The 19,311-nt window shown below is 61.4% G+C and overlaps 7 protein-coding genes across 7 annotated transcripts in view; 5 read left to right on the top strand and 2 right to left on the bottom strand.

The window, feature by feature from the left end:
- GGTG_08835 (hypothetical protein) overlaps positions 1-561 on the top strand; it is a gene marked incomplete at both ends in the record, with an annotated part of 2,207 nt that extends 1,646 nt beyond the window's left edge. Inside the window, one exon of the mRNA XM_009226677.1 lies at positions 22-561. Coding sequence (XP_009224941.1) covers positions 22-561 — 540 coding nt within the window. The remainder of the gene's footprint in view (positions 1-21) is intronic.
- Positions 562-1,546: 985 nt separating this feature from the next.
- Positions 1,547-4,834, top strand: GGTG_08834 (polyphosphoinositide phosphatase; the record flags this gene model as incomplete). The annotated part of the gene is made up of 1 exon (XM_009226676.1): positions 1,547-4,834. One exon carries the CDS (start codon positions 1,547-1,549, stop codon positions 4,832-4,834), a length of 3,288 nt encoding a protein of 1,095 aa, XP_009224940.1.
- Positions 4,835-4,895: 61 nt separating this feature from the next.
- GGTG_08833 (hypothetical protein) lies at positions 4,896-7,073 on the bottom strand. Its single transcript, XM_009226675.1, has 6 exons — positions 6,840-7,073; positions 6,701-6,780; positions 6,460-6,643; positions 5,957-6,393; positions 5,450-5,893; positions 4,896-5,343 (listed from the first exon to the last, which is right to left on the bottom strand). Exons 1-6 carry the CDS (start codon positions 6,937-6,939, stop codon positions 4,963-4,965), a joined length of 1,626 nt encoding a protein of 541 aa, XP_009224939.1. The 5' UTR covers positions 6,940-7,073; the 3' UTR covers positions 4,896-4,962.
- A 202-nt stretch (positions 7,074-7,275) lies between these two features.
- On the bottom strand, positions 7,276-8,581 carry GGTG_08832 (hypothetical protein). The gene is made up of 2 exons (XM_009226674.1): positions 8,242-8,581; positions 7,276-8,192 (listed from the first exon to the last, which is right to left on the bottom strand). Exons 1-2 carry the CDS (start codon positions 8,372-8,374, stop codon positions 7,450-7,452), a joined length of 876 nt encoding a protein of 291 aa, XP_009224938.1. The 5' UTR covers positions 8,375-8,581; the 3' UTR covers positions 7,276-7,449.
- Positions 8,582-10,128: 1,547 nt separating this feature from the next.
- Positions 10,129-12,566, top strand: GGTG_08831 (hypothetical protein). Its single transcript, XM_009226673.1, has 5 exons — positions 10,129-10,626; positions 10,702-11,381; positions 11,432-11,751; positions 11,811-11,906; positions 11,966-12,566. The coding sequence occupies exons 1-5, from the start codon at positions 10,517-10,519 to the stop codon at positions 12,212-12,214; spliced, it is 1,455 nt and encodes a 484-aa protein (XP_009224937.1). The 5' UTR covers positions 10,129-10,516; the 3' UTR covers positions 12,215-12,566.
- Positions 12,567-12,662: 96 nt separating this feature from the next.
- Positions 12,663-18,634, top strand: GGTG_08830 (pattern formation protein EMB30). The gene is made up of 5 exons (XM_009226672.1): positions 12,663-13,570; positions 13,622-17,339; positions 17,391-17,497; positions 17,573-17,955; positions 18,020-18,634. Exons 1-5 carry the CDS (start codon positions 13,123-13,125, stop codon positions 18,227-18,229), a joined length of 4,866 nt encoding a protein of 1,621 aa, XP_009224936.1. The 5' UTR covers positions 12,663-13,122; the 3' UTR covers positions 18,230-18,634.
- A 42-nt stretch (positions 18,635-18,676) lies between these two features.
- Positions 18,677-19,311, top strand: part of GGTG_08829 (small nuclear ribonucleoprotein) — a gene marked incomplete at both ends in the record, with an annotated part of 1,468 nt that continues 833 nt past the window's right edge. The window contains 3 exons of the mRNA XM_009226671.1: positions 18,677-18,702; positions 18,826-19,139; positions 19,229-19,309. Coding sequence (XP_009224935.1) covers positions 18,677-18,702; positions 18,826-19,139; positions 19,229-19,309 — 421 coding nt within the window. The remainder of the gene's footprint in view (positions 18,703-18,825; positions 19,140-19,228; positions 19,310-19,311) is intronic.

Raw genomic sequence — 19,311 nt, 5'->3', positions numbered from 1 at the left:
CTGCGGGCGGTGCGGGACGAGGTGGCCGGGCGGCGCGCGGCCGTGGCGGCCAAGCAGAAGCGCGAGTCGGAGCGGGCCGCCACCGAGGTGCGCAGCCGGTACCTGCTGCGGGCGACGCTGCGGCAGCGCGGCGTGCGCACGCGCTCGACCGACAAGCCGCCCGAGATGGAGGACGCGCGCTGCCAGCTGGTTCCCGACCCGGACGACGCCGCGGCCAGCTCGCTCGCCTTCCCGACCATGATCCTGTACCCGGCCGACATGCAGTCCGACTTCATAAAGGCCTTTGGCGAGCGCGACTGCGTTGACGTGCACCTGTCGTACCTGCTACCTCTCCCCTGGGACCGCGACAGCGCCTACACCCAGAGCGGCGTCGAGTGCTATGTCGAGACTGCCAAGGGCTCGCTTCTCAAGCTGGGCAAGAAGGTGCCGCTCATCAAGGTCCTGGCCCTCGAGAGCATGGAAGTCGTCGACGAGCTCGTCCGCATCTTCGTGCTGCCCAAGGCCAAGGCGGCCAAGTGGGTCAAGGAGTTCAAGGCCATCAAGTCGGGCACCTCGACTTAGAGAGGCAAGAGGAGTTGCAGGATCATGCCCCCCAAGAAGAAGAAGCGTCCAGCTCCAGACCCGTTGGCAGGGTGCGCCTCCGTCTTTTAGTCCGGTATAGATGTCACTGTAATAGCTTTTTTATAGTTTTCGACGCATCATAGGCCGCAGACTGACGGTTTTTTGGGGGCGTATAACAGACAGGACCACAGCGAGAGTATAGCATTACCGTCAGGCTTCTGGTCGGAGTAAAGATCAGTGGTTAAATAGCGGTAAAATGCAGAATAAGCAAATACGATCATGCAGCCTCCAAACACCAGATTACCAGATTACCAGATGGTATACGACACTGTTCACCAGGTAGTCTCCAGGACAGAGCACCCGCGCCAGCCGCAGTTGCACACGCAGACGTCGGGCGAGGCCGCCTACAGTCTCCAGTCGCTTGCGCCCGGCCGACCTAGAGCAGGACGATCTGATGTTGTTCCACAGAGCACTGTACGTACAGCGGTCAGTGGCGAACAGCCGAGACCAGGCCCGTCTGCCGGCAGTGTAAATCGCGCCAGTCACATGCCCTGGTTGGACTAGCTTTTGTATCGCGTGTTGGAAGCGTCCTTGACCCGTGTACTCTACGGCTGACGCCTCAACTGTGCGAGTCGAGCACAATATGAACATGAATATGTGATCGCATTTCCATCAAACCCCAGGCCTCCACCGCTATCCGCCCCACTGTACCGGCCAATCGTCAGCGCCCCCCAGCCTGACCCCGGTTGCGTCACAGCGGGCCTGCAACGCATCTGGAAACCCCTGGACCAAGCACAGCACATCCAGCGACCCAGACGACGTAGCCGTGCTCCCACATGGCATCACAAGGTTTCCCTTCTCGACGCCGGCCGGCAGCTCGCAGATTTGCTCGCCACAAGCGGCTAGAATCTGGGCCCGCCGATCGGCTGGCTCGTGCCATTTCACAATCCACGGCGCCCGCTAGTCGGGATGTGCTGGCCAGAAAATGTCCTTCCCTCCGTCGCTCGAGACGGGCGACGCTGCGAGCCAGGCAGACATCAGCATCGCCAGCGGCACCACAAACGCCCCCGACTCGCTCACCCCGCCAGAGCCCGTGGAACCCATCTTCCCGCTGCTGAGCAACAGCACCGAGACAGACCAGACCCCGCTCGTCGTCGGCGCACTGGGCCAGCAGGGAGCCGGCATCGACGACAATGACGACGACGACGAGCCCGCCGTAGCCAAGCCCTTTGCCCGCACCTCGAGCCCCGACAACACCAAGGCCCGTCGCCAGGACAGCTGCTCCGACGACGACGGCGACGACCCGGATAGCGACCGAGACGCCAACGACGGCGGCCCTGCAGAAGACGGCCCGGGAGGCGGCGGCGGCGGCGACAACCGCCGCAAGCGCATGCTGCACAAGATGCACAAGTACAGCCTCTACGAGACGGCGACGCGCTACTACATCGTCGGCGGCGACGTCACGGAGCGGCGGTACCGCATCCTCAAGATCGACCGCACGGCCGAGGAGCAGGACCTCAGCGTGACGGACGACAAGATCGTCTACTCGCAGAAGGAGATGAACGCGCTGCTCGACACCATCGACGACGGCAACAAGGCCACGGGCGGCATCAAGCTGCGCTGCACCACGTGGGGCCTGCTGGGCTTCATCAAGTTCACGAGCCATTACTACATGCTGCTCATCACCAAGAAGAGCACCGTGGCCATGCTAGGCGGCCACTACATCTACCAGATCGACGGCACCGAGCTCATCCCCCTGACCCCGGCCCGCGCCCGCTCCGATCAGCGCAACACGGAGGAATCGCGCTTCCTGACCATCCTCGGCAACCTGGACCTGACGCGGTCCTTCTACTACTCGTACTCGTACGACATCACGCGCACCCTGCAGCACAACATGACGCGCGAGCGCATCGCCTTGCAGCAGGGCCGCCCCCGCACCCTCGACGCCGACTTCAACTCCATGTTTGTGTGGAACAGCCACCTGCTGGGCCCGGCCGAGAGGGCCCTGACGTCGCCCTTTGACTGGTGCCGCCCCATCATCCACGGCTACGTCGACCAGGCCGCCGTGTCCATCTACGGCCGCACCGCCTACGTGGCCGTCATCGCCCGCCGCTCGCGCCACTTTGCCGGCGCTCGCTTCCTCAAGCGCGGCGCCAACGACCTCGGCTACGTGGCCAACGACGTCGAGACGGAACAGATCGTGTCCGAGGTCAACACCACGTCGTTCCACTCGCCCGGCCCGCGCCTGTATGCCAGCCCCCAGTACACGTCGTACGTCCAGCACCGCGGCAGCATCCCGCTGCACTGGTCCCAGGACAGCACCGGCGTGACGCCCAAGCCGCCCATCGAGCTGAACCTAATCGACCCCTTCTACACGTCGGCCGCCCTGCACTTTGACAACCTTTTCGAGCGCTACGGCGCCCCCATCTACGCCCTCAACCTGGTCAAGTCGCGCGAGCGCACCCCGCGCGAGTCCAAGCTGCTCAACGAGTACACAAAGGCCATCGCCTACCTCAATCAGTTCCTGCCCGAGGACAAGCGCATCTTCCACAAGGCCTGGGACATGTCGCGCGCCGCCAAGTCACGCGACCAGGACGTCATCGGCATCCTCGAGGGCATCGCCGAGGACGTCGTCACCACCACGGGCTTCTTCCACAACGGTGACGGCGTCACCGCCCCGGCCCGCGTCCAGAACGGCGTCGCGCGCACAAACTGCATCGACTGCCTCGACCGCACCAACGCCGCCCAGTTCGTCATCGGCAAGCGCGCCCTCGGCTACCAGCTGCACGCCCTGGGCATCCTCGAGGACACCGTTGTCAACTATGACACCGACGCCGTCAACCTGCTGACCCACATGTACCACGACCACGGCGACACCATCGCCGTCCAGTACGGCGGCAGCCAGCTCGTCAACACCATGGAGACGTACCGCAAGATCAACCAGTGGACCAGCCACAGCCGCGACATGATCGAGAGCTTCAAGCGCTACTACAACAACTCGTTCCTCGACGGCCAGCGCCAGGAGGCCTACAACCTCTTCCTGGGCAACTACATCTTTTCCCAGGGCCAGCCCATGCTCTGGGACCTGGCCACCGACTACTATTTGCACCACGCCGACCCGCGCGGCTGGCTGGGCAAGCCGCGCCACAACTACATCAACTGGTTCACCCCCGAGTTCCTCAAGCCCAGGGAGGTCCCGCCCTGCGTGCCGCCCCCGGCCCGCGGCGACGCGGCCTCCAAGCCCGTGTCGTACTTTGACGACTACTGGCTCGAGTACTACCGCCCCTCGACCCTGTCCTCCTTCCTCAAGATGTTCCCCTACAAGATGAACTCGACCATCAAGTTCATCCCCTTCAAGTCCACCCAGGAGGGTCGCTACGACCTCAGCCCCTTCCGCGTCCGCACCGAGGGCGACCAGGACGCCCAGGACAAGCGCCGGAGGGGCAAGAAGGAGGTCACCATCCTGGCACCTCACGACCTGCCCCACGTCGGCGCTGACGCGGCCTCGATCGCCACAACCCACCGCTCCGGCGCGTCGACCGCCGTCACCTCATCGACAACCAAGGGCTACCGCGGCTGGCTGGACAACACGCAGGACCCCAAGTACCTGTCCTTCCCGCAGCCCAACGCCGGCATCCACGGCATCATGAAGGACGGCACCTCCTCGGCGACGGCTGTCGGGGACCTCGACGTCAACGGCAAGCTCGTGAAGCCGTCGACGCTCGAGAAGACCAGGGCGGCCCAGTGGACGTTTGCAAAGATGGTGCACGAGTCGCTGAACCCGTCGGTCAGCGGCGACGAGACCGAGGACTACGCGCGCTACATCAGCCACCCGCAGACGCTCCCGCTCGTCGTCACGGCCGACCCGGAGCCGTCGGACGACGTCGACGGCGAGTATCAAGAGTACGTTTCGGGGAGCTGGCAAACGGTGGGGTTGACGCCCAAGGCCGCAAGCAGCGTCGTCGTCGGCGGCGGCAGCGGCACCAACGGCTCCTCGCATCACCCGCTCCTGAACCATCACAACTACCACCACCACCGCACCCACTCTCCGGCCCAGTCGCACGACTTTGGCTACGGACAGGACAGGGCCGACAGCGTCCTGGGGCGGGACACGGACGAGGACGGTGACGACACGCGCGTCTACGAGGAGCTGCTACGCGTAGGCGAGAACCCGCTCACGGTGACGGAGGAGGACACGCACAAGAAGCGGTACAAGGCCTACGGGAAGTGGCTGAGGGGCAAGTCGCTGTTTAAGCAGCAGCCGGTGGACTAGGAAGACCCGGCTGCCGCGGAAGCCTCGGCCTCGGCTGAAGACTGGGGGATCCAGTATCGGCTGGTCTCTTAATTTTTTATTTTTCTTTTCCTTTTTTTTTCTCGGTATTTCCTGTGTTTCCCCCTGGTCTAGGCCTCGGTCGCGTCCGGCGCTGCGATCCCAAAAAGTCCCACAAGCAACGGCTCCCTGTCCGTCAGCGGGGCCACCAGCTCAGTCAGTTCGGTTCCCTCAGCCCTTGTCACGGCAGCCAGCATCTTTGCCGTGCATGCCAGCTCGGCGCAGACGCTTTCGCTAGCCTGCTTCCTGGAGGCGTCGTTGGCGTCGTCGCGCGCCCGCAGCCAGCAGGCGACCAGGGACTTGACCACCTCCTCCCTCCACGGCGGCCGGGCCAGCCTCGGCCAGCAGTTGCGGATCACGGCCTGCTGGGCCCCTATGGCGGCCAGGAGCGAGGGCGGGTGGGCCATTGCGAAGGGCTCCTCCATGACCGAGGATATCATGGGTATCAGGTCCTTTTTTGTCATGTTAGCATTCTGGGAGTTTGCATATTGTTTGTGTGCGGTGGCGTTTGGCAGGTCGGCGCATCGGAGCGAATTTGAAAGTCCAACTGTTCTTTACCTTGAGGTGCTTGACGGCGTGAACCTTCATCTCGTCCACGATCAGCCCCGCGTGCCGCACGAGGACCTCGACGACACGTATGTAGTCCCGGGCGTAAAAAAAGCCGGTAAAGACGCCGTCGCGGAGGGCCTTGTCGAGGAGCGCCAAGTCTGGCCCGTCCTTGCCGCCAACGCGCGACAGGGCCACCAACGCGGCGTAGGCCGGCTCCTGCAGCCGCAGCGACTCTGCCTCGGGCGTGGAGCGCGGCAGGAAGAGCAGCGTCGGGAAGACGGCGTCGCGGAAGACGGCGGCCAGGCCCGTCGCGGCCAGCGTGGCGCCGTCCATTCTGGAGAGGAACACGGCAAGGAGGCCAAGCCCGCGCGCGCGCACGTCGCCGTCGCCGTCGTCGAGGAGCGTGAGGAGGACGGGGGTGAAGAGGGGCCAGTGCTGGGCCATGAGGTCCTTCTGTGCTGTAAGTTTTAGCACATGGGGGAACGCAGGAAAATGGGGAACATGAATGTGACTTGCATCCGCCTCGTGCAGCGCCCACGCAAAGACGGGCACGGCGCGCAGGTCCGTGTGCTTCCACGGCTTGGCGGCCCGCGTCTCGAGCGCCAGGCTGCCGTGCGCGCCGGGCTCCTCGGCGAACTCGGCCCTGCGGCCCGACGCCGTGACGGCCGCGGGTCTGGATTTGGAGAAGAGCGGGCGCAGGTAGTCGCGCAGCACGTCGTCGGCGATCAAGGCCGTCTTGCCCCTCCGCTCAGCAGCCGCCCGCGCCACGTCGGCTGCCTGCCGCGCCGCCTCGGGCGTCGTCCAGGGCAGGGACGGGTCCGTGTGCGCGATGGCGGTCACGACGGCGTCGGGGCTCAGGGATGGCGCGAGGAGGCTAAAGATGCGCAGGGCGGGTTCGGCGAGTGGCTGGATGGCGCTGCTGAGGGCGCCGAGGTCCCGTGCTCGGTCGGCCGCTGGATGCCGTCGACGGAGTGGGAGGTTAGATGTGGGCGTGGCCTTCGTGGCGGGCTGGCACGTACCGGTAGGGTGGTATCCCTCGATCTCGTCGTCTGGCGTGACGGCGATGGGGCATATGGACCTAGCGGCAAAGTCGCCGATTCTCTTCAACGCCGCGGAATCTGCATCCTTGTTGCTGGGCTCCGAGGTGTCTCCACTCAGGTCTTGGAGACAGGCCAGGAGTGCGAGGAGGTTTTCCCGCTTGCCCTATGGGGTACTCCCGTTAGAAAGTGATATGTGGCAAGGCTGGGAACAGGAGCACACCAGGCCATCCTCGGTGACCAGCTCCGTCGCAATGTCATCCAGGCTGCTGCTAGAGCCTCCGTGTGCAGTGTTATGGTTGACTAAAAGTTCTTTGAATTAGCCATGTCCGCCTACAACTGGTGTTTGTGACATCTCGTACCCAGCTTCTCCCTAAGCTCCTTCAGCGACCGGTCCACGCCCAACGAGCTTGGGATGGAACTAGCTGCTCGCTTCAGCTCCAGGGGAGACCCCAGCAACATGGCTCAAACTCGGCTTGCCTGCTGTCAAAAAGATCGCTTATCGATCTAATGACGACTTTCCTAATACTCGGCAGCCGTGGTGGGCGGTAATGAAGGCGCTGTTCTGGCTGCCATAGGATACAGGAGCGCCGATGTGATCAGATAAAATCAGTAGCCGCTCCGCTAATTGCAGGCACCAGCCCACTACAGTTACAGGCTTAATTGCAAGCACAGACCCACGCGCAAAAACACCAAGCCAAATTTCGCGATAGTTGGCGATAAAATCAATTAAATTAACTGCAGCAACGTTGCCGCCACCAATTTATAAATCGCTTTAATTGCTCTCATCGCGTTAATCAGGCAAGTCCGGTCACGGTTTTTAATTCGTTTTTTTGTTACAAAAAATAATAATCAGATTTTCAACGTTTAGGGCGTACCTAATGCTGGATGTAAAGAATCACCTAGCCGTGCCTGCATTATACACTGCCAGATTAATTACAAACTGCCGTACTACCCACCGCCCTATCAACCTCATATAGTTTGTCGGATCGTCTCTTTCAAGCTGTCCGCCAAGACCCTATTTGCGCTCCTAGACGCCTTGACCGCGCTATTGACCACGTCCAGGTACAGCGCCGTGTCGGATGTCGCGACGTTCCCCTTGAACCACAGGGTCGTCACCTCGTCCCTGTTGGGGAGGTAGGCAACGCAGCAGGCAGCCACGACCCTCTCGTGCTCCGCCGGCACGGGATCCAGCACGATGGTTCCCTCTGCGCCCTCGGGAGCCCCCGCGTCCACCACCAGCGCGGCCACGCCGCCAGCGACGACGTCGACGCAGTCGATGCCCGCGTCGGCCAGCGCAGCCGCCGCCACGGTGATGCAGCCGCTCAGCACGCTCATGGTGCCCCAGGCCTCGCCGTCGCCGTCGGGCTGGCTGCGGTCCTGGTCGCCCTCGATGACCGACACGATGACGTCGACGCCGCTCTTGGGCCAGCGGTCGGCGATGATGGCGCCGCGCAGGGCCGTCTCGAGGTGCACCGATAGGTCGCGCTCGCTGGCATCGCGGATGTAGCCGCGGCGCTGCTTGGTGGCAAATGGCGCGTACTTGACGTGCGTCGACAGCACAATGTGCGGCGAGAAGGGCGCCGACCGCGGCAGCGCCCGCGGGCCGTGGACGGTGCAGGCCAGCTTCAGCCCCGACATGCCGCTGCCCGACGGGTGCTCAATCTCCAGGTACGCCGAGCCGCTGGCCGGCGGTGTTATGCCGGTCTTGAGGACTGGGGTGGGTCAGCTTCGCTGTGGTTCTGGCCGGGGAGGGAGACGTACACATTTTCCTGATGGTGTTTGGCGGCCTTGTCCGTATCCTCTGCACCTTCTTTCCATTGTCTGCCGGCTCATTGATAAAAACGGGGGGATATGTTGTGCCTACTGGGCCGTTTATGCGCCGTCTGTCTGCCATAGTCAGAAAACGGGAGTCCCGTGAGGCCTGGCTGAGGTTTGGCTGAGGCGTGGCCGGGCTGATCTGAACTGCTTTCGTGCTTCCAGCTGTGATGCGAGTGTAGCTACCAGGATTCACAGGTCATAGGTAATAGTTCACGGCTCACAGGAACACAAAACGTCCAATTCCGTACTCTGGTACCGAGCTCGTTTGCTCGAAGCACCGCGCACAGCCAGCACAAATCTCTGCAGCCACACGCCTCTGCAAGCCACACCTGGCGGATAATCCACCCCACCATGGACCCACATTGAGCTGGAGCTTGAAAAGAAAAGATTTGCAGAGCTCCTTTCGAGAAAAAATCTTCCCTTTCCTCCCACTCCCAATCGCGAGCCTTCTCGACGCCGACATCTCGACACGATGCGATCCCAGCTGGGCTTTTGATTCGAGGCCACCGACTGGGCGCAGACTGCGGAATGCCAGGCGCGGGCCTCGATCGTATCGTCTTTCCGGCGTACTCGGTACGTTCCATCCTCATGCAGACGGGCAGCGAGCGCTTCGCCTCGACCGCTGTTGATGAGACAACTTCCACTTTACTTCGCGATCACCTGAGCGAATGGAAAAATACATGCACTACCATCTGAAGCATCTCCCCGACACCCATCCATGTTACCACGGCGCGTTTGGTTCCCTGCTGACATGGCATAGTGATAGTCTTGGACTCCATCTCCTATGCTAACATCAACAGCATCGCCAACATGCTCTCCTCGCGTGGTAAGTCCGACCGTCTTCTTGCTTCATTCCTCCGAGTCCCTGATGACAACACTTATTTCAGTTCTGCTACTGAAAGCATGTGATGATACACCTATACCAAAAAAAAACTTCTGATTCAACTCGTTGGAGCCTCACTCTTGTCTTTCTCACACACAGTCGAGCAACCGCTAACGAGTCTACAGATAGTGTCTGAACTATGCCACGAGCGACTTGACTGCCAATTCTGCAACTCCAGTATCTGTCAGTATCTGTAGGTTTCTCCGCCGACACGCCTGCACTGCCATGATGATAATAGCTTATCCATTCAATGACATGCCTGTCCATCCATCCTCTCGTACTCGAGCAGACTTGTCTGTGATGATGAGTTGTGGAGTCGGCCTTCGGGTTGTAATTTGGCTCTAGTACCTGGGATCGTCGCATGTCGTCTTGGCATGTGGTTGAGCCTGGGTCGGACAGTCGGTATGAATTAACCGGCTTTCTGAGCACTTGCATACACCCTCGTCTGATGGTTCCCTTCGATGACCTGGGCTAACGGAGTGTAGATGCTGCATGACTTGTAGGAAATAGTAGCATTGGGGACGGTTAGTGATGCAATTTGGCACAGCCTATCTCACAGATGCAGGTTGGGTCCACCGCCAGCTGCGAGGAAAAGGGGACAGGGTTGTAAAAAGTAAATAATAAAAATATTTGCAACAAACTTTGGGCGAAACGGGTGCATGCAGAATGATCGTCCGTGGAAGATCTCCATTTCGATAACAGATACGCCACGCCATGTGCACAATAAATCCGTGTTGGCAATGCCAAATGGCACGGGTACGCCAAACAGCGCAGCCCGTTGACATTCGAACGAGGCGCCGGCGCACCATCACGGTAAAAGCCTGTTTCATTGGTCGTAGCAAGGAGGCGGTGCCTGGCTCGTGTGGGCTCAAAGCTTGAGGCCAGGGTACCGGTACATGTCGCACATGCGGGCTTGCCGGGCGAATTAAAGTACTGACGGTGGAGCCACGCATTCCCGTCCGTCTGGACAGCGAACTGAAAAAAAAGGGGACGGATTGGGAAGAAGAAAGCGAATTGCTGGTCTGAGGAGCCGACGTCGTGGCTGATTCAGATTCATCACGAATGGACAACGCCCTTCTCTCCTTGGCTGTTTTTGCCTTTCCTGTGTGCCGTCCCAACGGCTCTCGACCGCCAAGCCCTGCCGACCCCCATTTTCTTTTATCTCCTTCGTCCAATTCTTTCTCGTGATGCATTGACGTACCCGCCTGTCCACGATCCCACGAAGCTACGCGATCCGACGGCCTAGGACTCGGTCTACTCGCCGCCCATCTCCCTCCCGCCCCGAGGGCTGCCGTCCCGCCAACAGAGCCGCTCAGTTCGGCCACCGCGAGCGCGATGCTACCGTCATACTCGGCCAAGGCCAAGGTTACGCCCCGGCACCAGGCCACGGGCTACTCCAACGGCTACCCGCCTTCATCCAACACACTGGAGTTCTCTCCGCACAGGTAAGTAGGGGGCCGGGATAGCGAGCTGCAGCGGCATCCTGCTCGAGCGGCGCCATCTAACCACCAGCCCTCCAGGTATCAACCTCGCACAACACCCTCATTACGACGCCGACGACGGATAATCGCACGGCTCGGGATCGTAACCGCCCTCGTCTTCTTCCTGTGCGTCGTGTGGCCCGGCTTCGACACGGTCGCGTCCCTCTTCTCGCTCGGCCTCGTCGGCAGCGGCGGCGCACAAAGCCTCGTCGAGACGGTGCGCTACTATGACCTGTCTAACGTGCAGGGCACGGCGCGGGGCTGGGAGCGCGAGGAGCGCATCCTGATGTGCGTGCCGCTCCGCGACGCCGAGTCGCACCTGGGCATGTTCTTCTCGCACCTGCGCAACTTTACCTACCCCCACCACCTGATCGACCTGGCCTTTCTGGTGTCCGACTCCAAGGACAACACACTCAAGGTGCTCGTCGACAGCCTCGAGAAGATCCAGTCCGACCTGGACTCGGACCAGTGGTACGGCGAGGTCTCTATCATTGAGAAGGACTTTGGCCAAAAGGTCAACCAGGACGTCGAGAGCCGCCACGGCTTTGCCGCCCAGGCCAGCCGCCGGAAGCTGATGGCCCAGGCCCGCAACTGGCTGCTCAGCGCCGCCCTACGCCCTTACCACTCGTGGGTCTACTGGAGGGATGTCGACGTCGAGACGGCTCCCTTTACCATTTTGGAGGACCTGATGCGCCACAACAAGGACGTGATCGTGCCGAGTAAGTTCATCGTCGTCGTGTTGTGTCCGACCTGCGCTAACCTGCGTCAGATGTCTGGCGCCCTCTCCCCGACTGGCTCGGCGGAGAACAACCATACGATCTCAACTCATGGCAGGAATCCGAGACGGCCCTGGCTCTTGCCGACACGCTGGACGAGGATGCCGTCATCGTCGAGGGCTACGCCGAGTACGCGACGTGGCGGCCTCATCTGGCATACCTCCGCGACCCCTACGGTGACCCGGACATGGAGATGGAGATTGACGGAGTCGGCGGTGTCAGCATTCTGGCCAAGGCCAAGGTTTTCCGATCCGGCTGCCACTTTCCCGCCTTTAGCTTTGAGAAGCACGCCGAGACGGAAGGGTTTGGCAAGGTACGAGACCACACGGGAGCGGGCCACAAGAGGCTGCAGAGCGCTGACGATCCTCACAGATGGCCAAGAAGATGGGGTATTCCGTCGTTGGGCTGCCCCACTACACGATTTGGCACTTGTACGAGCCTAGCGTCGACGACATCAAGCACATGGAGGTAGGAATTCTCTCGCCGGGCCCGGTGGGGTCCATGCCGCTGACATTTTTGCCTCACAGGAGATGGAGCGTGAGCGTATCGCTCGCGAGGCCGAGGAAAAGGAAAAGGCCGAAAAAGCACAAAAGATGAAGGACACTTTTGGTGACGCGGGCGGCCAGTGGGAAAAGGACAAGAAGGCCATCGAGAACATTGCGCAGGGCGAGAAGAAGCCTACCGACAAGGCCAAGGCCGAAGGCAAAGCCAAGGCGGACGGCAAGGACACTAAAGACACCAAGAAGACGGACGACATCAAGGCCAAGAAGGAGTAGTCACTCCTGCTGTCGACACGACCCCTTAATCGCGGCGGCATATTCTTACTACATCATGCGTATTGCTTCCTTGCTCCATCGACCAGGCGAGGGAAAACATAACGGTCCAGGCATATCATTACTGTACTGTAACAACATAGCGAGCCCGGCCGAGGCTGCCGTGGCTTCTGGATCTTTTGGGCGTTTGTTTGAGGGCGGCATCTGATGCGACGAATCTAGATATAACACGGCACTCCTGGGAGTGGTGTTTTCCTTGTCTTCACTTGTTTTTACTTGTGCACCAGCTAAATAGAATCCATGGCCTGTTTCAACGAGTCGAAGATGGGATGGGAATTGAAGATGTGCTGCTGTGCGTGCGTTCTCATGCAGTGCGCTCAGTCTCAACTCGTGGTGGGGCAGCTGGAGCACGGCCAAGGCACGTCAGGCGGCGCTGGAGCCTGTCTAGTGTCTAGACGACGGTGCTGGGTCCAATTCGGGGTCCCGAACCGACGGGACGTGCTCGCTAAGCCGCCGTTAAAGCTCCAAGTGTTCAGTTGAGCGTCATTGAGTGCTGCGCGCCGTGTCCAAACAAACCCGCCAGCGATCTCATTATTCTGTCCTTCTTCTCGGTTCCAGACCTCTGGCCGTGTATTATTTGACTACCCTGGCCACGACTAGCCCTTTTCTTGCTCCGGTTCTGTGGCATCTATTTATCGAACGGTAGTCTTGCGCCTGGTCGACTGCCCCTATCCCAACCCCGTCCTCGCGATCCAAACGCCCTGATATTTTTTCCCACTCCCACCCGGCCGACCCCCTTTTGCCGTCTCGTGCACCATCACTATCGCCTGACCGCGCCCGACCCTGTACTCCTCGACATCACGACGCCGGCGACTCCGCGCAGCAGACCAGCCAGTCCTGCGCACCGCAGCATGAGCCGAGATGAGACGATCCCGAGAATCATGGAGCCCGAGGCTCTAGACGACCTCCCCCCACGCCCCATGAGCCCGCGGACCGCGCGGATGCAGTACCGCAGCCGCCCTGTCTCGGTCGCCGTTGACCCCGTGTCGCTCGTCATATCCGAGTGCATATCCATCACGTCAGCCATCCAGAAGTACGCGCGCTCCCAGCACTCGTCCGTCTCCGCCATATTGGGCGGCGCCCCGAACCCCGTCCAGCTCGGTCCCCCAAGCCCGGGCCTGACGCGGAGCGGGCGCGGCAAGACAAAGGGCGCCGGCGGCAAGGGCATCCTGGGTGACGCAGCCGACTTTGGGCCAGCAAACAGATGGGGGCTCCGGGGGAAGAAGGGGAAGAGCATGGCGGACAATCCGCTGATATCCGGCTTTGCGAGGCTGCGGAACCAGCTGGCCGGTGTAAAAGGTATGCAGGATCTTGTTGTGCCCCTTGATGCTCATGCTGACGTGCTCCCAGATATACACAATTTCGATTCCCTCACGCTTCTCTACCCCTTTTTGCAGATCATCCAGACCAAGGGCACGGCGGCCCCGATCACCATCCTGGCGCTCCGGGCCATGCGCAAGTTCCTCGCCTACGGCTTCATCTGCCCCAGCTCGCCCCGCTTCGCCCTGGCCATGCACTCCCTCTCGACCGCCATCACGCACTGCCAGTTCGATATTAGTGACTCGGCCCAGGAGGAGGTCGTGTTGCTCATGATCCTGCACCTGATGGAGGACATGCTCTCGGGCCCGGGCGGCGACATCCTTAGTGATGAGAGCGTTTGCGACATGATGGGCAGAGGGCTGACCATCTGCTCCCGTGCCCGCTTCTCCGAGGTGCTGAGGCGCACCGCCGAGGACTCCATGATGCGCATGTGCCAGATCATCTTTGAGGACCTCAAGCACCTCGAGGAGGAGGCCGGCGAGGAGAGCGACGCGCTCGACCGCAAGACAAACGGCGATATGGACAACGTCAAGATGGACCCCGCCGCAAACGACGTGCCCAAGCCGCCATCTCAGGTCCAGGCCGCGCTGTCGGCGGAGCCGCGGCCTTCGCACAGCTCCGGGCGCAGCAGCACAGAATCGACGCCGGCCCCTGTCCCGGTGGCCGGTGACGGCCCTGCAGATGACCCTGCGGCTGACGGTCCTGCGGCCACAGATCCACTCCTGGGCGAAGCCCCAGAGGCAGAGGCCCCCGAGGTCCCGGCCGGGGCGAGCGGCGAGCCCAAGGAAGAGTCGACCGAGGCAGCCAGCCGCCCTAGCACGAGCACGACCGCCTCCGGAAGCACCCAGACCTCGGAGTCGGTCGACCTGAGGCCGTACTCGCTTCCTTCGGTCAGGGAGCTCTTCAGGGTCCTCGTTAACTTCCTGGACCCCCACGACCGGAAGCACCCCGACGCCATGAGGGTCATGGCCCTACGCATCATCCACGTCGCCTTGGAGGTGGCCGGCCCGTCTATTGCCCGGCACCCCGCACTGGCGACCATTGCAGAAGACAAGCTGTGCTGCTTCCTGTTCCAGCTCGTCAGGTCCGACAACATGGTCATCCTGCAGGAGTCGCTCATCGTTGCCGGCACCCTGCTGTCCACGTGCCGTGGTGTGCTCAAGCTGCAGCAGGAGCTGTATCTGTCGTACCTCGTCGCGTGCCTTCACCCTGCGGTCGAGATCCCCAAAGAGGTCAACATCGACCCGTCTCTGTACGCCGGTATTCCCCAGTCTCCGAAACTAGTCAAACCTCCGCCGTCGCAGTCCGGCAGCGGGCGGTCCACACCCGTGCCGGTCAAGGATCGCCAAAAGCTCGGTCTGGAGGGTGGTGCTCGGAAGCCGGACGCTCGGCAGGCCATGGTGGAGAACATTGGCGTGTTGGCTAGGGTTCCGACGTTCATGGTGGAGCTATTCGTCAACTACGACTGCGACGAGAACCGCGCAGACCTGTGCGAGGACATGATCGGTCTGCTCTCGCGCAACGCGCTGCCCGACTCGGCGACATGGAGCACTACGAGCGTGCCGCCGCTGTGCCTGGACGCGCTGCTTCGCTTCATCCAGTTCATCGCGGAGAGGCTGGACGAGCCGCCGGTCCTGGAGGGACTGATCGACCCAATCGAGCTTAGGGAGATGAGGCGGCGCAAGCGCATCATCATCAAGGGGACCAGCAAGTTCAACGAGAGCCCAAAGGGCGGTCTGGCATTCCTCCACGACAAGGGCATCATCAAGGACCTTGGCGATCCGAGGGAGGTGGCCAGCTTCCTCCGAGGCACCACACGGGTGTCCAAGGCGGTGCTGGGCGACTTCCTTTCCAAAAGGGGCAACGACGCCTTCCTCGAGGAGTTCATCGACCAGTTCGACTTCAGGGGCAAGCGCGTAGACGAATCTCTGCGGCTGATGCTCGAGACTTTCCGTCTCCCCGGCGAGGCCCCGCTGATCGAGCGCATCGTGGTAACATTCGCCAAGAAGTACTACGCCAAGACGGATTTGGAGGACGTGGCCGACGAAGACTCTATTTACGTGCTATCGTACGCCATCATCATCCTCAACACGGACCAGCACAACCCCAACTTGAAGGAAGATAAACGCATGACGCTGGAGCAATTCTCGCGCAACCTGCGGGGCACCAACGGCAAGAAGGACTTCGCGCCCGAGTACCTCAAGACAATCTACGAGGCCATCAAGTACAACGAGATCATCCTCCCGGACGAACACGACAACAAGCACGCCTTCGACTACGCCTGGAGGGAGCTGCTCTCCAAGACGGACGCAGCCGGGCCGCTCATGGAGTGCAACACCAACGTCTACGACGCTGACATGTTTGCGGCAACGTGGAAGCCCATCGTGGCCACGCTATCGTACGTCTTCATGTCAGCCACGGACGACACAGTGTTTGGCAGGGTCGTGGCGGGCTTCGACGAGTGCGCGCGCATCGCGTCGCGGTACGGCGTGACGGAGGCACTGGACCAGATCATCTACTGCCTGAGCCACATGACCACGCTGGGCAGCGAGACGCTGAGCAACACGAACCTGAACACCGAGGTGCAGGTGGCCGAGAACAGCGTCATGGTTAGCGAGCTTGCCGTCAAGCTGGGCCGCGACTTTAGGGCGCAGCTGGCCACGCTCGTGCTGTTCCGCGTCGTGCGCGACAACGAGCACGTGGTGCGCAAGAGCTGGAAGTACGTCATCCGCATCTGGCTGAACCTCTTTGTCAACTCCCTCATCCCGCCCTTCTTCTCAAGCGACGCGAGCCGCATCAGCCTGCCGGTCATCCCGCTGCAGAGCCCATCTCTGGTCATCGACCGCGGCTCCAAGCAGGCCGACACGGGCTTCTTTTCTGCCTTTACGTCGTACATCTCGAGCTACGCCGCCGACGACCCGCCCGAGCCGTCAGACGAGGAACTGGAGAGCACGCTGTGCACCGTGGACTGTGTCAACGCCTGCCACATGGGTGATGTTTTTGCCAACATCAACAGCCTCTCGGGCGAGAGCCTAGAGTCACTGGTCGACTCCCTGATCGCCGAGATCCCTGAGGACAACGGGGTCGTCATCACGGTCAAGTCGGACAACATCCCGCCCAACTCTGCGGCCAACGCGCCGAAGCCGCAGAACACGCCGACCTACGACCCGGCCATGGTGTACATCATGGAGTTTTGTACGGTGCTCGCGTTGCGCGATGCCGAGACGGTCGAGCTCGTGGGCAAGCGCGTTGCCGACTCGCTGCACGCCGTGCTCCGGGATGCCGCCACCTATAACGCAGTCCTCGTCGGCAGGACGTCCTTCTACCTGTTCAAGCTGCTCAAGGCCAGCTACGACTTTGACTTTGTGCGCGCCCCCGTGCTCCTGCATGCCGTCTCAAGCTTCTCCAAGGACACCCTCTCCAGGTCCGCCGAGGTGCTGCTGCAGGGTATCAAGGTCTGCGTCGACGAGCCCGGCCCGCTGAGGAACGAGATCATGACGTCGCCGGACTTTTGGGCCATCATGGGCACGCTGGCCCCGAGCTCCAAGGCCGCACCGACCGTGTTTGAGATTCTCGAGAACGGTGTGGGCGAGTCACCGCTGGCTGTCATTGCAGACAGCTACAGGCCTGCCATCGCGCTGCTGAACGACTTCGCCTCGGCCGCTCGCGTCGGTTCCCAGGTCGAGCAGAAGGCGGCCATTGAGCGTAGGCAGCGTAAGGGGCTGCCGCCGAAGCAGGATAAGGCCAGGTATGATCCCGTTATGACATGCGTACGAGTTTCTAAGCTAACTCTCCCCAGCGACAACGCCGTTGTGAAGCGTGGCGTCAAGGCCGTCAACATTATATATAGCATGACGTCTCGAATTCCTCAGCTCATGAACCAGTCACTCCTGGAGAACAACGAAGGTACGGCAGCAAACCAGGCACCACCACAGCAAACAGCAATAGGCGGCTCGAGCATCCAACTGACGACGATTCCAGCGTGGGCTGCCTATTGGCTGCCGGTGTTTAAGGCGCTGACGGCGCAGTGCACGAACCCGTGCCGGGAGGTGCGGCACCTGGCCTTTTCGTCGCTGCAGCGGTCGCTGCTGTCGCCCGACATCACGTCGAGCGACCACCGCGAGTGGACGGCCATCTTTGGCGAGGTGCTCTTCCCGCTCATCCTGCGACTGCTCAAGCCCGAGGTATTCTCTAGCGACCGCGACGGCATGAGCGAGACGCGGGTGCAGGCGGCGTCGCTGCTGTGCAAGGTGTTTCTGCAGTACCTGGTGCTGCTGTCCGAGTGGGACGGCATGCTGGACCTGTGGCTCAAGATCATTGACATAATGGACCGGTTGATGAACAGTGGGCAGGGCGACAGTCTTGTGAGTTTGCTTTTGCTTCCCCTTGATGTCCCGTGACACTAACAGACATCTGTTACTTCTACAGGAGGAGGCTGTGCCCGAAAACCTCAAGAACGTGCTGCTCTTCATGTCGAGCAGCGGGCTGCTCGTCACGCCGCAGCAAGATCCGTCCAAGGAGAAGCTCTGGGTGGAGACGTGGAAGCGGATAGACAGGTTCTTGCCGGACCTGCGTAAGGAGCTCGCGCTCGACCAGCAGAGCGCCGGCGAGAAGGAGGACGCCGCGCTAGTGCAGTAGAGGGAATTTACTAGAGACGAGACGGGAGGGTTCAGCGAGTAGCCAAAGTTGATAGCTAGAAGGCGAGTCCATGCCACGAAGCGCCCGGGGAGGACGGCTCAGGTAGCGGACAAAAATGGGAGACGGGCACAGGATTGGAATACGTGAAGCGCTAGATTCCCCGGTGGGCTGTTTTTATTTGTTATATACACTTGCGGCTGCGCGCGCAGTCGTGACGATAGTTGTGATATCAGCGCAAGCGAAAAAGTATTTGGAGGGCGCTGGGAGCGTTGTCGTGAGGGTGCTCAGGGGTTGAGCTTCCATGGCTGACGGCCCCACAAGCATTTCTTATCTTATCGCAAGCGTCATCAGGACGGGATATCAAGCTTCAATTCCATCGCAACCAGAACCGCGCCTAGCCTTGGCCACCAAACCACCACCTACCTAGTTCACGCCGCAACCGCAATAATGGCGGCAAACCCCCCGATCTCGACGTATGTGTCATTGCACTCCGACACTGCGTTTGTCCAGGGCCGGAAGACCATCCTCCATACCCATCCGACCGAGCCTCCTCCCAGGATTCGCTAACACACACTCCACCCATGCCCGCCACGCAGCGTCTATGTCCGCAACCTCGAGGAGCGCGTCAAGCCCGAGGCGCTCAAGGAGGTGCTGGCGACGATATTCTCCGACTACGGCACCATCGTCGACATCGTGGCCAAGACGAACCTGCGCGCAAAGGGCCAGGCGTTCGTCGTCTTTGACGACCCGGATTCGGCCCAGCGCGCCGTCGACGAGGTGCAGGGGTTCGAGCTGTTCGACCGCCCCATGCACCTCGCCATCGCCCGCACGCGCTCCGACGCCACGGTGCGCGCGGCGGGCAGCGGCGAGGAGTTTGAGGCGCACAAGCGGCGGCGCGTCGCCGAGATGGGTGCGTTTTGTTTTGTGACAGTCTTCCCCAGCTCGAGGGGCGGCTAATACTGAAAAAAAAAAAACAACACACTTCCCACAACCACACAGACAAGAAAAAGGCCCTCGAGGCCGCAACCGCCGCGCAAAACAAGCAGGCGGCCGGCGCCCGCGGCGGCAAGCCCGCGGCCGGT

The sequence above is a fragment of the Gaeumannomyces tritici genome, assembly GCF_000145635.1.
Source record: "Gaeumannomyces tritici R3-111a-1 unplaced genomic scaffold supercont2.4, whole genome shotgun sequence".
In the NCBI taxonomy this organism is placed as follows: Eukaryota; Fungi; Ascomycota; class Sordariomycetes; order Magnaporthales; family Magnaporthaceae; genus Gaeumannomyces; species Gaeumannomyces tritici.
Note: the sequence above shows the minus strand (reverse complement) of the source record. Positions and strands in the feature narration are given on the sequence as shown.